Genomic DNA, 16,405 nt, shown 5'->3' on the forward strand with positions numbered 1-16,405 from the left:
GATTCAAGTCAAACAAACCTAGCATTTCTTAGTAACTCTGTAGTTCTAGCATTTATGTTCCCAGCACTTTGAAATTCAAATAGGTTTTGACTGACTGATTTTCCCTTTTAAATAATATAATAATAATAATAATAATAATAATAATAACAGAAATCTACTTCACAAACGCAGTTTTGCTTTAATTTATAACTTGTATGCACAAACAGAACTCATCAGTGAACCGTCTACAATGAAAATGGCTTTGTTTCTCTCATTTACAATTATTCTGAAAATAAAATTGTTTTACCAGAGAAACGGGCTGAATAATGGACTATAATACAAACATGAGCTTTAACAGTAAGGCCATCGAAGTGTGTGTGTATAATGTTTTATACAGCTTTCTACAGATTCTAATAAGCACAAAGGAAATAGACTCATGGTGTCTCAATCGAGAAATAAGGCTGTCGAGACAAATAGACGCCTCTGAACAGAACTACAGCTCATGTGGGACTCACTCTACTGTACATAGTGACAGTTAATCTTTCTTTTACACACTGAATTTAAGGATACATTCTCTTTAGTATTATTTATCTATTGAACAAATATTTGTTTAAAGTTTAAAAAAAAAAATCTTAAGACTTTCTTTAATACAACCCCCCCCCAAAAAAAAAAAAAAACATTTGATATCCTTAAGATTGTCCAAATGTAATATTAAAGCAATGAAGTCATGCTTAAATTATAAAGACTACCCTGGTCTGTATGTACCTGTGTTCTAAAAGCCACATTAGTGATAAACATTCAGCGATAGCCAAAGTTCACCTTTAGTCTTTCGTATTTGACTACAATATGGTGATTGATATCTGTTACAGCTCACCGGCTGTCTGTAAAAGACACATACACCAGAGTGGTAAAGAGCAGCCCATGCTAGCTGTCCTATTTACACATAAGATAATATTAACAGTCTATATATTCTTCATCCCTGTTTCACAGAAATGATTTGTGACAGTTTAGTGCACCTCGCAGAAAGTAAGGAATGATTACTAAATGTAGCAAAGTAAAGTAAATTTCCAACTGATCTAACAGAAAAAAGAAAAACATTGGATTACAGCAAGGTTCTGAATAGGACAGTGGAAACAGTTCCCAGTTCGCTCTGAGATGTACGGATTCCATCACATGGAACAGAAGTAAGGAACCCGAAGAACGTAATAAAATGTGTTCCTTCGGGCAGCATGAATTCTGAGAGGAAATGTTAAATTTGGTTTCTGAGATGAAATGTTAAATTTATGATCGAGGGTGATGTCACCGAGCATTAAACCTGAGAAGAAAATCAAAACAAAAGAAACTAAATCTCAACAAATGTTTGTGCTGGACTCAAAGTAGTCTGTGCCCGTTTGATTCTACGCTGTGACTCCGCTCTAGATCGTTCGTTTGCGTGGATGTAGAACATCTCAACAAGCAAACTGTCACAAACAAAACTTTCTAACACAAACACAATACAAAATAGTTTTAGATTATTTCTCTTTACATAGAGGTTCAGTGAGTGAGTGAGTGAGTAAGTGAGTAGACTCGGCATGTCTTAATCCGAGTCCGAGTCACTGCACTCTGGAACTCTGCATGTGTGTAGCGTTTCCTCTAGGGGAGCTAGTGTGCCATCCTTCCTCACTCCCATTGGCCGGATCAGTTGCTGCCTGCAGGGAGAGAAGCGCACAGTCAGACATTTACTGAATTGTGAATTATTATTTACAAATGGTTTCCAATAATCAGTGAATAGCGATTATAGTTTGTGCCCAATGCATGAAAAACCTGTAAAATACATGATGCAGAACAATTCCATGTACATATTTTCTAGTTGCATTTCCCGTATACACATCGTCTATACAAAATAGTGCAAATCACTGATAGGATACAATCACTAAGACAATAGTAACAGCTAGCTAGCTGGGATAATCATTTGATGCAGTTGTTGCGCTCACATCTCATGAATGTGGTTTTTCAAGCCACCAATTTGTCCCTACAACCCACCTGCTCTTTGAATGCAAGCCATTGTGTCACCCATTGTAATACCATTGAGGTTCTTCCTCTAAAGAGGCCTGTTGATGTGTAGGACATCTTTCTTTTCCTTCACATCCGGCTACACAAGAGCCCTTAGAATCATGGCCCCGAAGATAGCCCTTCAAACACAGACCCTGAACCCAGCCCTTTAGCTGTGCACGCCTTACCTTCCCCCCGCTTTGCAGTTTAATTACAGGATCAGTACTCCTTCTAATCTCTTCAAAGCTGTGGCTGCTCCTTCACGCTAATCCAATTATATCTGCACTATGTGTCACTAGCACAGCTTAAGATGATTCATCAGAGCATTATCCAATCAAAGCAAAACCTTAAGATTATCACAACATTATAGAATCAAAGATTGACAGAAAAAAAAAAGAAAAAGAAAAAATAAGCTTAATGACATCCATTTCTGGGATGTGAAGCAAATAAATGATGGACTAATGGATGTGATTCACAAATTTGTGGTAAATTTGCACTTTTCTCAAGTGTAAACACTTTTCTGATGTATACACAAATGCTCATGTACACTCACACAAAAAAAGGTTAAAACATGCAGATTGCTTTTTAAGAAAGATGTTCAGTGATTTATACCTTTGGTTTTTGTATTTGAAATGGACACAGGTTATTTCTATAAATTTACTACACATCAATACACCTGTCTGAGGCTGATTTCTTATTGTCTCATTTATGAACTGGACAATGATTCTGCTTGCCAAGAAGAACGACGATGCCTCACTTGTCCATAAAAATCACACCTACTGATTCGTTCCACAGATGATGAAGTAGTGAGCAGAAGGATGAGTATGAGTGAGCGTGTTAGGGGTGGGTCTGAGTCAGTGCTAATTGGAGCGAGTCAAGCAGTAGCAGGGTGGGGGAACATTCTTGCAAGGCACTGAGCTGTCTCCTGAGCAGCCGTACTGGGGGAACTGGTGACTGTCCCTCTGCCCTCACCACATCACCTCCTTTCTCTACAATGAAGAGAATAGGTGAGGAGAAAGAAGAAAGAAGGATCCTTTCGAGGAAGGAATCTGCTTCTCTTGGGCACACGCTGCTCATTATGGCTCAACCACACTATAGATGGACAACAACAATGATGTCCTCTTGTGTTTGCAAACTTATTCAACACCCCACATCTCTCTCTCGCTCTCCCCCTCCCTCATGTTTCTATATCTTTGTGAGGACCTTTATCTCAGTGGTCAGAGCACTTTTTTAAGCCAGATTATCACTGTAATTTGCTGTGTCGAGACGGAGATTGATAGTCTTGGGCCACGTTCATGCACACAGTGACTAACAATGATGAAGAGACTTGAGGACATTCATTATCACGGAGATCTGCCGACTTCCAATGATGGTTGGTGACTAGACATGGGCGTGACCGGTTTCACAACAAAGCTGAGAAAAAGAAAAAACTTTATGCAAATATGTCCAAAATCTCCAAAACTCCTTCGAAAATGTTTTATTTTTATTTTAAAAAGAATGCTAGTTGCGACACCCACTGATAAATGTTATTACTCTGGCAAACACCTACTGTTGACTACACAGTACAGCATCTGGCAGCTTGCAGCGATGAAATCACTGTACGTGTGAATGCAGCTTTAGAAGGAATGATGTGACTTTACGATGCAGTGAGCCAATTTACATGTAGTGCTCATCGTCTAAATGCCATCATTGAGGGGACGACATAGGATTACGTGAGACATGAGACAGCTAGAAATGCAATGTGGCAATGACAATACTTAATCAAAACATGCTAAAGGACAGAAAAATAATATCATCAATATCTCAAGCTCACAAAGAATGTTTCAGTTTACAAAATCAGAAGCCCAAATTACACTGATTAAGGAATAATTTCCTTTATATTTTCTTCACTGTATAATCTAACATGAAAAAAAAATGTTAATGCAAGGTCGACTAAGATTTACTGGGACTCTCTCATAGTGTGTCAAGTAATCGTCTTAAAAGGATCTAAAGCCTGATTTAATCCTTATAAATAAAATTTTTACACATTTTACACCATCCTATCAGACCTTTTGGTCCTCACAAACAGTATAAACATGTATACAACACACACACACACACACACACACACACACACACACACACACACACACACACACACACATACACATACACATACACACACACACACACACACACACACACACACACACACACACACACACACACACACACACACACACACACACACACACACACACACACACACACACACACACAAATTGAGCCTTTGTTCAGTTCTTATTTTGGGATAATGTTTGCCATGTCTATTGAATACAGCGAGTGTGTACAAAAGACACGTATATGTATTTACAAAAAAAAAATAATAATAAAAAGACTTGAATGTGGAGCGCAAAGGACCAAAAGCTTGTGTGTGTGCCAATTAGCTGGTAATTAATGCAGAAGGACTGATGTGGCGACCGGTGCGACAGCAGCTTGCATTGACTCCTGCTGAATGCTGCAGTCTAGAGGAAGGCAAGCTGTAAATGAGGCAGAAAGACGCAGCGAGAGATTCTTGCTTTAATGAAGCGGTTGGTAAGGAACGTGCTCAGAGCAACGCAACAGCTCCTCATACTGAAGCCTCTCTAGCCTTTGCTGCCAGTCATTGACCAAAAGGTCAACATGGAGGCAGTCTGTTCTTACCAAAGTCTCTAATGAGAGAGGAAGAGTAGTAGAAATATGATGCACTTGCTCAGTGTGCAAAGGCTCTCATTTGCAAAGATCTGGAATGGTTAGACATATAATGCATTCTACACTAATAAATAAACAATTAATTTCATCAGTGGTTGCAAACCACAGTAAATTTAAGAGATGAATCTGCATCAACTGATCGACTGTTTTTTTTAATGTTTTTTTTTATAATGATCATTTAATTCAGCAATCAAAGACACAATATAAGCCAAATTGAACTGAACTTAGGAAGCAAAATCTATAATAATCATTACAAAGAACAAAACTACAATAATAATCATTATTATTCTTATAGTAGAAACTTGGTCCTTGGTCTGCTTTAAAAAGCACAGTTCCTTCTTTCCTGTATTATTTTTACTAGAAAAAAAAATCTTGCTGTGAATAAAGATTACTCACAGAGCAAGAGAGAGATTTATATGTATTACTGCAGCTAGAGCTTCATCAAGTGCCTCCAAACTCATGTCCTTTCTAACTGCATAATCTGCCCAAATCTAAAATCAGCATTTACAACAGCACTCATGGGACCCACCTTGACAACTCGCCAATCATGTTTGCAAGTTTCTGAGCTTCATATTCCTTCTGTTCCTCTGTCATGTCATCAATTGGGTTTGGCATTGGCTCCTCTATGTGGCCTGTGATAGGGTTAATGCTAAAAGATACAAGTGGGGGAAGGGGGGAGTGATTCATGAGACAAGATGAATTATACCCTATATATTCTTTAACGAATTATAACAGTGATACACTTCACACACCATATGTTTGTGGACACCTGACAATAAAACCTGAATGTACTTTTCCCAACATTGCATTCCAGATTGACTTCCATTTGATGATTTATAAACATACTGAAAGACTTTCTACAAGGCCTTGAATCTAGTTCAGCCTCTGTGGCATTATTGAGGTCAGGTACTGACATTGTAGTGAGAAGGCAAGGACTGAGGTCAGCGTTTAGGATAAACACAAAGATGTTCAGTGGGGACAAGGTCAGGGCTCTGAACAGGACTCTCGAATTCTACCTATCAAAAACTGGCACCACGTGAAACTTGCTTTGTGCATTGGGGCTTTATAAACACTCTAGTGACGGAAAAGTGGAATGATAGAGCATAAAAAGCTCTTCTACATATTTAGGTACTATGAACACTGTGATGGTCAGGTGTCGACAAACCTTTTGCCATATAGTGTATTATCAGGAAATCAAACTATATAATATAATTTCTATAAGAAGCTGCTTTTAACTTGTGTCTGTGTTGAAAATAATAGCTGAATTTCATGAAGAAGAAGAAGAAGAAGAAGAAGAAGAAGAAGAAGAAAGAAAGAAAAAAGAGGAAAGAAGAAGAAAGAAAAAAGAGGAAAGAAGAAGAAAAAAGAAGAAGAAAGAGGAAGACTGCAATGCTGTTTCATAAATGTATGATTACAGATACATACTAACATGTAACATGGCCTTATTTGACATTTGTAACACATTAGATTTTTTGCCACTGGTATGGTATGATGGTTTTGATAACTTACAATGGTTTTGCTGATTTATACTCCTCCGTGTCTGAATCCTCATCAGGAGAGTACTCAGTGTCTCCTCTGCCCCCTGCCAGCAGCCCCCGAGCCACCAGAAGCCCCGCAGCATTGCCATAGCCAGTGTACTTCAAAAGGTTGTCCACTGCAGGATGGTAAGAAAAGCAAAAATTGAAAAGGCTCAGCACAGAACCAAGGGAGGGATCATAATCCTTCTGCAGCTTCAAAATGATTTATTCAGCAGAAAATTATTCAAAACTTTAAAGTCTTTCACTTACATAAAGCTTAAAATCATTCACAAAATTACAGATCTTTCTTTTAAACAATGCATTTGACAACTTTGCTGCAAACTAGGCTATATCTAATATGCAATCATGCTCAGCATTGCACCTAATCTAAAGCAGGAAATAAAACATGTTCTTAAAGCTATGGCCTAGAACCATAAAATCCTCCAGGTTCCTAAAGTGGAATCCTGCCTTTAAACACACCGACACTCACCATTTTCTTTGCAGAGAACGAAAAGAAACTCGGCGGCTCCCTGTTTCACCCCCATGTCTATGTGGGTCATGAGGCGCACCAGTTTGTTACGCACTGTGCTGCCCACTTCTGGTCTCACTTTTACATCTTTCAGAGGTGGTAAAACCTGAGCATTAAACACTTTCATTTAGAACAGGCAGAATGAAAATGGGGTACAAACTTCGCTCTAGTGGACGACTGCCGAGCAGACAGCAGGGTGTTACAAAGGAGCGTGCAAACGGTACCTTAGCTTTGAGGTATCTGCGAATCTCCCGGTGGTATCTGGAACTTTCAGTCATTAGGCTGAGCACTGGAGTCAGGCCTTCTTTGTAGTTTGAGCCCTGAGAAAACAGAAAAATACAAATCCTGTATAAACCCTGCATATTCTACAGGCATATGGGGGGGAAGAGACAATCTTGTTACTAAAGCTTTATATCTGTTTCAGTACCTTGTTTATTCTTTTCTCCATGAAGTCAAGAAGCACTTGCAAAATATCCATGTTCTTTCCACCATATTTCTCAAGTCCTCCCTGTACAGGCACATCGACCAGGACATCTAAGCAGGATACGGGAAGGTTGCTCAGAAGATTTATGGCATTACTGTTAGAGATTAATGGACAGAATAATTGATGATTACTATTAGAGTACTGTAAAAGTGATTATATTTACAAACAGTCAGTTCCATAATTAATGGAAAGCCAAATACCACCATTATGAATGCCAGGGACCGATAATCCAACCAAAAGACATAGAAGAAATGGAATCGTTCTAAATGTTAAAGCTGCAAAATGTATAGAATGTGAGTATACACTATTCAGGGAATATACCCTGAATATACACTATTGCGATGTCAGTAATCGCAAAGAATACATTTTTATATATATATAAATATATACGGTGGCTTAGTGGTTAGCACGTTTGCCTCACACCTCCAAGGTTGGGGGTTCGATTCCCGCCACCGCCTCGTGTGTGCGGAGTTTGCATGTTCTCCCCATGCCTCGGGGGTTTCCCCCGGGTACTACAGTTTCCTCCAAGGTCCAAAGACATGCATGGTAGGTTGATTGGCATCTCTGGAAAATTGTCTGTAGTGTGTGATTGCATGAGTGAATGAGAGTGTGTGTGTGCCCTGCGATGGGTTGGCACTGCGTCCAGGGTGTATCCTGCCTTGATGACCGATGACGCCTGAGATGGGCACAGGCTCCCCGTGACCCGAGAAGTTCGGATAAGCGGCAGAAAATTAATGAATGAATGAATGTTATAAGTTTATAAATACTGCCATTTAGAAGTAATACCTCCTCACCCTGTAATAACCCTTTACAAAAAAGTTTGCTTCAGTGATTTGTACTTTTTCTGGCTTGCTGTCATCTCATTATAATTCATCCGTACTGACACTGTAAACCGTGCCAGGAGAGACAATCAGACTGAATAAATATTTGCAAAACTCTTTACAAACTGTTTAAACTTACATGCAAGCCATCTAACAGACACTAACATGTCATGCTAACACTGCATTCTAGAATGTACATGTCTGGGCATTTTGCAAAGCCGGCGAAGGCCCGGGGAAAAGTCAACCCCTGATCTTATTTGAATAACAAAAGCCCAGCTACTAGTGCTCAAGTCTGCTTCAGCATATTCAATCTGCTTTAAAAAGGCACAGAATATAGTCGGTGAGGCCAGAGAGTGCTAGAATGCATTGTGTTTGTGTCAAGAAAGCAAGACATTCCAGAGGTGTGAAAAGACTGGCGACTGAGCTATTGGGCACACAATGAGTCAAACCCACACAAACAGGGTCAGGGAATCAGAATGCACTAGCTTGTCTATGCAGGGCAAAGAGGGACACCATTAATCACTGAAAAATGACACCCTTTTCTCACACTTACTGCCGCACTCTTTAAGTGAACTGAAATTCATTCGTGTAAAAGTATACACACCCAGTTTGATAAAGATCTCAAAAATTGATATATCAATACTTTACAATATCTCATGTAACTGCTGCTGTAATACTGTAATGGTAACTATAATAATTCCAGTATTTCTTCACAAGCAATCTTTGTATTATATTGTCTTGTATTTTTTGTTTGCACTGTCTTTTGTCCTGCACAGTGTTGTTTGTCTTGTCCTTGTTTGCACCAGGTTGCACAGATGCACTTTATGTATCTATAGGACTAACTTACTATGTCCTTATAGCTCTGTCTTTGTTTTATGTAGCACCCTGGTCCTGGAGAAACGTTGTCTCATTTCACTGTGTACTGCAACAGCTATATATGGTTAAAATGACAATAAAAGCTTCTTGACTTGACTTCTTGATATAGCACTACTAACCATGTGTAAAACCAGTGTTGGGCAATAACACGTTACTAGTAACTACTAGCATTTCCAAAGTGGAAATATGCTCATTATTTCACTTTAGTTGAGCATAAAGACAAAAACCTTTTAGTCAAATGTAAGCTGTGTCTTTCTGGTTTGAAGGTCCTATCTACTGTGATAAACAGCGACTCCAATCTGTCACAGCACCTCTAGAAACTACATGCCTCGACTAAGCTCCAAGCTAACCCGGTGTCGGTGGACACACTCGAAGTGAGTCAAGCCCATCCAGCCAAACAACAGTGACTAGATTTTAACCAGACTGTTAGACAGGGACAGATCAACAAGCAGTTTTGTGTTTGTATAGACCATAACGCATAAAAGGGCATTAATGGGAACATTAAAGAACGTTCTTTAAAAAAAAGTTTCACGTCTGGTTACGAAGTCTGATTAGAATGTTCTTATTATAATTCACCTTAAAGATGCCCTGCCACACATATTTCATTACTTTTGTGGTAATGTCTGAAGTTTACCATGGACTCTAACATTTTTTGTGGAAAAAAATGCCTTGATTACCTTGTTTCAAGCCATTCTAGTGTGGTATAGAAAGCCTGCAGGAAGACTCAGCTCGATTTGTGCCAGTTCTCATTAATATTCAATGAGCTATGCTGCTTGGCTCCGATTGGCTAACCGCTAGGATATGAGAGCATGACTATTCATTCACCCAGCGCAATAAGTCGCCTAGGATAGAGGAACTTTGTTTACAATCACCTGGAATTGCGGCAAAATGGCTTCTTCAGGTATATTGACGTTCAGCCATCCTTGCTGTATATGTAGGAAACTCACTGAGATCATGAATAGTAATGAGCTCGTCAATTCCACTTCACACTGAGCAGCTTTTCTAATTGACCTGATTTCTCCGCTTATTTCTTTTCAGTGGCTAGAACTGACCGGGGAGGTAGCAGTTCATTTTCACATTCCTGACACAACACAAACACATATGGACCTAACACATATTAAAAAATACAAGTAAAAACGGTTTTGTGTGGAAGGGCACCTTTAACATGCAAACACAGGAATGGAGATACGTGTGAGAGGTAAGGACTTCAGGAGAACCTACCTGTGCACGTCTTCGGTTTTCTCCTCGGTCTGAGCCCTCAGCATCAGAACGTGCCTCATTATGGCTGTGATACGTCTCAGCTGGTGATCATTGTGCTGTTGAAATAAAGACACAAGCACAGAGTGAGCTAACTACATAAATATAAATATATAAACTGGTTCTAAAGTAATGCACGGCTGTTGTGCACTAGGGATGCAAAATGCTTGGCTACCAGATATATTTCTCTAAAAATAACCCAAATTTGCACATTCAGTATTCTGTGTATGTACGTAGTATGCACCAAGCCATATTCATATATAGATATTTTGATATTTTCTGTATATTTTTCCCCCTTTGCCATTAAATATAATTTTATTTAATTTTCTATTGTAGCCATTTTATTCTGTTTTGTTTTTTTTAAATCCTACTTTTGAGACACGGACAGTCCGAATGCATTTCATGTTGCATTGTGTATCTGACAAATTAAATTTTAAAATTCTCCAAACAACACAGACGCATGTCCCCATTAAATACAGAAAAAAGCACCTAGTACAGAAGCGTTTTCTGTAATTATACCCAGACAATCTAATGCTGCTGAAGATATGAAGGTGTGCGTATATAAAGCAGAATTCACCTTTTCAGGCTAAAGGTGCTGAGCTATTTAGCAGTAAATATGATACATGGAAATATTTGCACAAGACAGCCCTAAATATTGACCTATTAAGCATATTTTATTTTAATAGATCACTGTTTTACACCTATACGTAACACTTATTAAAAGTGTAAATCAAGTGTGTGACTGAAAAAGGGCCGGAAAATCTGCACAGCAACCTGTACAAGCTGTACATTTCCCCCACATCATCACTTTAATGAGGAATGAATGCATTGTTAATCAAAAAAAATTACTTTCTATTTATTTGTATAATGTTTGTATAAAGAACTGTGTTGTATTAAATATGTATTATCAGAGGATTTTTAAATATTTAATGTGTCCACCAAGCTCTTGGAAACATTTTGGCTGGTATTTTTTCACTAGCCACTTTAAAGGTGGGGTGTACGCTGTTTGAGAAATGCTTCAGAAAGCTGAGTCGGGCTGACAAACAAAACAAACGTGTAGCCAATGAGCAGAAAGGGGCGTGTCTTGTCAATATTCTGCGGAGAGAGTGTTCAGTGCGCATGTGTGACATTAGCCGAACGCGATTAAAACATTAACGTGGCAGATAAAAACAAAAAGCGAAAAAAGGCTTACGATAAGACAAGAAGTAAGACCTGTGTTAATATAGGATCAGCTTTCCAGCGCTGGAAAGAACTGAAGGAAGGCCTGCGATGGGACACCGAGGTTGCTTTTTTCCTTCTCGATAGGTGAGTAACGTTGGTTTTGCATTGTTACACAGAACTAATATATGCCGTCCTTTGCATGATTATGCTTGTGTGTCATTTTTGCTTGTTTGTTTCTCTTCAATCGTATTGTTCTTCCCTTCAGCTATGATAAAGACACATTTCTTCCCATTTTTACGTATGTACCTGGGTTACGTATGTATGAGTGAGCGGAGCTATCAATACAGGGATGGGACCCATTTGGGTTAGGGGCGTGTTTGTTTTGGTGATTTCAAATGTCGACATTGGCTTTCAAACTACAGAGACCCCACCTTTAATGGGAACACTGGCTCCTCTGCTTATTCATGCAATAATAAAGTTAGGGTTCGTTTGGTCTACTGTGGTTTAGTTGTCTGCTTTCTGACATACCAGAGGTTATTTGAGCCACCATTCCCTTCCTGTCATCACCAAACTTGTGATTCTCCCATCACCAAGGCCTCTCCATCTGTAGCACTACTGTTTAGTGGATGTTTTTTGTTTATAACACCAATCTCTGTAAAGGTTTATGAAATGCATAAATAGGCTGTCGGACAGCAACAACTGTTCCGTAGTCAAAGTGTCTGATTTGTCCCATTTCATTTATTTGAGGTGAACATTAACTAAAGCACCTAACTTGCGTCTGCATGATGTTCTGCATTGTGCTGCTGTCATATGAATAGATTTCCATATCAGAACCTAAAAAACAGATATTGACTGTCCACAAGACACAAGGTAAATTTACTACTGGTTATCTAGCTGATTATGATTTTGTCTGGAGAAATAATTTATAAAAAGTTGCGTTACCAATAAGCTTTACTTAAAAAAAATTAAAATAATAATTTACAATTTATAGGAGAGTTGAAGAAGGTGCTCCTACAGGCTTCTCACCTCATCACTGGAGTTAGCCATAGTTAAGTTGAACAGAACTTTAAGTGTCTCCATTGTCCGCTCGCTCCTCTCTAAAGAAAGAGGTGGGGCCTGAGAGTCAGGACATGCGACCTCGTATTGCCCCGCCCAGCACACATCCAAGGTGCGCTCGAGTATACCAATGAGCAGCTCCACCGCGTCTGATTCCTCATGCAGCGCTCTTCGGACGTCTGGCCTCAGGGCAGAAAGCAGAAAGAGCAAACGGAGAGAGAAGAGCTCCACGTCATGTTTAGAGACGGTCAGCTTGCGCAGACGGGCACACAAACCCTGTGCCAACTGCACGTCTGCACCCACCTGCTGCGCTGCTATGCTGTTAAACACCACGTTACACATGCACTTGAGCGCCTCCACCACTACCCGCTCCTCGGCCGCAGAGAGCGATTTCTCCAGAGGTTCCACATCGACATCAGGCAGTGGGACGCATGCCAGCCGTGCAAGAGTGACAATGCCGTCGTGGGTGGCAACAGGCCCAAGGACATGCTTATCACGAGACAGGATGCGCATGGTCTCCAGACAGGTGCTCTGACACTGGGGCCGCACAGGCTGTCTGAGCACTGTGAGGATGCCTTGACACAGCTTCTGCAGGGGAGAAACACAGACAAACAGTGGAATAGTGACACATTTACATAACTAGCTTATTTAAAAACAAGCTAAGTTGGCCTTTGATGTGATCACACAATTTAGAAGCCATGTAATCCACCCACTGACATATGGACTAAAATCAAAGAACTGAGAGAAAACGCATACAGATATGGAGAAAAACATGTTCAAATGCACAGAGAGAGTTACCTAAGCCCAGGATCATGTCACACACCCTGGTGCTATAAGGCAGTAACAAAACCTGCTGCAACACCATGCCTGCCGCCTGTGCAGCACAAATACTCATTCTTTTTTAATGACTGATGTTTAATTATTCATTAACTGTGCTCTGGCATTTATCGGTGCATGCCATTTTTGTTTTCCATATGGAAAAACTCACATTTCCAACCCTCAGCAAACGTGTCCTGTATTTTTTTTAATGGTCTGCTTAAATTTGTCAGTTATAAAACCAAGTAGCTCTAAATAAACTTCACTCAACAAATCTGGCCATGAGAAAACATCCTTTTTTCATTAGATTACAATGCAGGACACCTCAACCCAAAACATCAATCATATACTTACTATTCGAGCCTCCTCTTGTTTGCAGTCAAAAGCAAAAGTCTTAGAGTTCTGAAAGGGAAAAAATGCAACATGAAATACCAGAATACTGATTCTCATCTAATTTACATTATGTACGGTTAAGTCACATGACTGAGAAACACACCGAGGCTGTTGATGATCAAGATGTGGTGACCACTCAATCGGAAAAAAATCGCACACATTTTGCATACAAATAACTTAGAACAAATATATAATAAATAATAATAAAGCATAAAATCATACAGCACACTATCAACATCTTCAATCAGTAGTCACTTTAAAACTGAGGTAAACTGAGAATGTCATTTCGTTTAAAAAATTAAAATAAAAAATAAAAATACTTTAGCCTTATATTTACTTTATTTAAAATACTTTAGCCTTTATACTGACTTTAGCCTATTGGTCGTGTATAATTTCAGTTCAGTCGATAGACCGATTACAGCTCTGGCGTCAGAATCAGAATCAGAATCAGTGTGTTCACACACACAAGGAATTTGGTTCCAGCTGTTTGTGACTCTCAAAAGTACAGACATAAATAACACTATACTATACAAGAAAAGATAATACAGACTATACAAGAAAATGCAGAGGATGTGATAGAATATAGACAGTGTGAGTATTAAATATGAATACAGGATATATGACTGGTCAGTTATGTACATAAAGTGTGAGAAGTGCATGGTAGTGCAAATAGAACAATATAAAAAAACAATATTGTGTAATATTATGCTTTTGTGCATTATGCAGCAGTTCTGATAATGCAGTACTTGTAGATATGAAGCAGTGAATATAATTCGGATGAGTTGTTAATCAGGGTGATTAGGGGCCTGGGGAAAGAAACTGTTTCTATGTCTGGCAGTTTTGGTAAACAAAGTTCTGTAGCGCCTGGCAGAAGGGAGGAGCTGAAAGAGGTGTCCAGGGTGCGAAGGGTCTGTAGTGATTTTTCCTACCCTGTTTTTGGTTTTGTATCGTACAAGTCCTGAGGAGTGGGCAGGGGGGCACCAATATTTTTTTTCTGCTGTTTTTACTATGCGTTGCAGTCTGTTCATGTCCTGTTTTGTTGCTGCACCAAACCAGATGCTGATGGATGTGCAGAGGACAGATGCAATGACTGCAGTGTAGAACAGCATCAACAGCTCCTGTGACAGACCAAACTTCCTTAATTGGCGTAGAAAGTACATCCTCTGCTGGGCTTTTTTGATGATGGAGTTTATGTTGCACTCCCATTTCAGGTCTTGGGAAATGGTAGTGCCCAGAAACTTAAAGGCCTCCACAGATGACACTGGGCTGTTGGATATTATGGGGGGGAGTAGTGTTGAGGGGTCTTTCCTAAAGTCCTCTATCATCAACACAGTTTTGAGGGTGTTTAGCTCTAGGCTGTTCTGACTGCACCGCAACACCAGCCGCTTCACCTCCTGATTTATTGGCAAAGCATTGTTGGGTTTTTAAAGATGTGAACTCTAGTCAGGAACTGAACAATAAGTAAAGAGCCTGAGCTGTAACTGCAAATGAGATCAACTGGCAAGAATAGTGCTATTCTTTTCGATTGCCAGATTGTAGCAGTCAGTAACTATATTCCTGTATAAAACGGCAAAAAATATGCAAGTGCATTAAGCACTTTATTAGAGTTCGGGTATGTTCTGATACTAAAAAGTGAACAGGATACACAGTAAGCTACATGCAACAAACTGAACTTTAAAATGATTTTAACTTAAGATTAACTCGGGACTGACACGTTAACTCGGGCCTGACACGTTAACTCGGGACTGACACGTTAACTCGGGACTGACACCTTTAACTCGGGACTGACACAGCACAATGCCACTTTATACACTATATACACACCATACTGCACATGGACAATTTAAGGACAATCTTTATAAACCATACACATTCATGTATATGTATATTTATGTATACGTATATACATTATTTTTCCACTTATATTTTCATATTTTATATAGTTTTTATATAGTATAGTAATAGTATTATATAGTTATATAGTATAGTAATAGTATTATATAGTAATTATTCTTTTTTTTTTCTTTTCTATCTCCTTTTGGTTTTGGTTACAAAAAAGCATTTCGAATTTCATTTTATCCTAAATTGGTCCTTTTTTATGCTTATATACCGGACAGATGCAAAAAAGCATTTCACTGCATGTCGTACATACATGATTGTGTATGTGACAAATAAAATTTGATTAGATTTGATTAGATAACAGCAAGCTAACATGGTAAAGCTAAGTGTGTAGCATTGCTCCATATACTTTAATTATACTTTAAATTTCGGCTAAGGATAGTACAAAGGTGAAATAATATATATACATATTTAATTATATAAATATATATTATATAAATATAAATATGCACAGATTAGTAATGAGTTTAGTAACCCTGTGAGTCAGTACTGTCATACAGCTTGCTATCAGTAGTAGCATGCTAGCAGCTTGCTAGCTAAGCTACTAACTGATAGCTAGCTGTATGAAACTTACCTCTGCGTTGTATTCCTGCAAACGCTTTTCAACTTCCTCATCGTTCCCGTTTTCAATATGCATCAGAATTCTACTCAGATCCATGGCTGGATGCTGACAACCTCAATTTACAGAACAGTGTCTGAAGACTGGCAGCAGCGGATGTTTTGGTTTTGTCTCCTCAAACCTCACTGTGTTCAAGTTTTCATTGCAAAACGTCACGTCAGGGAGAGTCACGTGACTTCCGACATAACAACGTACCCAAGCGTACAAATCATAGCTATTATCATAGTTATTAGTATG

At 39.0% G+C, this 16,405-nt stretch overlaps 1 protein-coding gene across 3 annotated transcripts; it reads right to left on the reverse strand.

Moving 5' to 3' along the window:
• Window positions 1-153: 153 nt before the first annotated feature.
• Window positions 154-16,340, reverse strand: ric8b (RIC8 guanine nucleotide exchange factor B). 3 transcript variants are annotated; one of them, XM_027161491.2, is made up of 10 exons: window positions 16,124-16,340; window positions 13,612-13,659; window positions 12,412-13,029; window positions 10,189-10,283; window positions 7,214-7,364; window positions 7,011-7,106; window positions 6,748-6,892; window positions 6,250-6,394; window positions 5,270-5,389; window positions 154-1,667 (listed from the first exon to the last, which is right to left on the reverse strand). In XM_027161491.2, the coding sequence occupies exons 1-10, from the start codon at window positions 16,205-16,207 to the stop codon at window positions 1,556-1,558; spliced, it is 1,614 nt and encodes a 537-aa protein (XP_027017292.2). In that variant the 5' UTR covers window positions 16,208-16,340; the 3' UTR covers window positions 154-1,555. The 3 variants fall into 3 exon arrangements, with proteins under 3 accessions (XP_027017292.2, XP_027017293.1, XP_027017295.1); XM_027161492.2 differs by lacking the exon at window positions 16,124-16,340 and adding an exon at window positions 13,754-14,279; XM_027161494.2 differs by lacking the exon at window positions 16,124-16,340 and adding an exon at window positions 14,020-14,042.
• Between the last annotated feature and the right edge of the window lie 65 nt (window positions 16,341-16,405).

Source organism: Tachysurus fulvidraco, chromosome 13 (genome assembly GCF_022655615.1).
Source record: "Tachysurus fulvidraco isolate hzauxx_2018 chromosome 13, HZAU_PFXX_2.0, whole genome shotgun sequence".
NCBI classification, from domain to species: domain Eukaryota; kingdom Metazoa; phylum Chordata; class Actinopteri; order Siluriformes; family Bagridae; genus Tachysurus; species Tachysurus fulvidraco.

Bases quoted from the DNA above. Each gene is read 5' to 3' on its own strand.
- ric8b (XM_027161491.2), bottom strand. From the start codon at position 16,207: ATGGATCTGAGTAGAATTCTGATGCATATTGAAAACGGGAACGATGAG. The intron at 6,395-6,747 runs GTGAGTGTCGGT...ACCATCCTGCAG, and splicing joins CGTTCTCTGCAAAGAAAATG to TGGACAACCTTTTGAAGTAC. The intron at 5,390-6,249 runs GTAAGTTATCAA...TGTATCTTTTAG, and splicing joins TATAAATCAGCAAAACCATT to CATTAACCCTATCACAGGCC.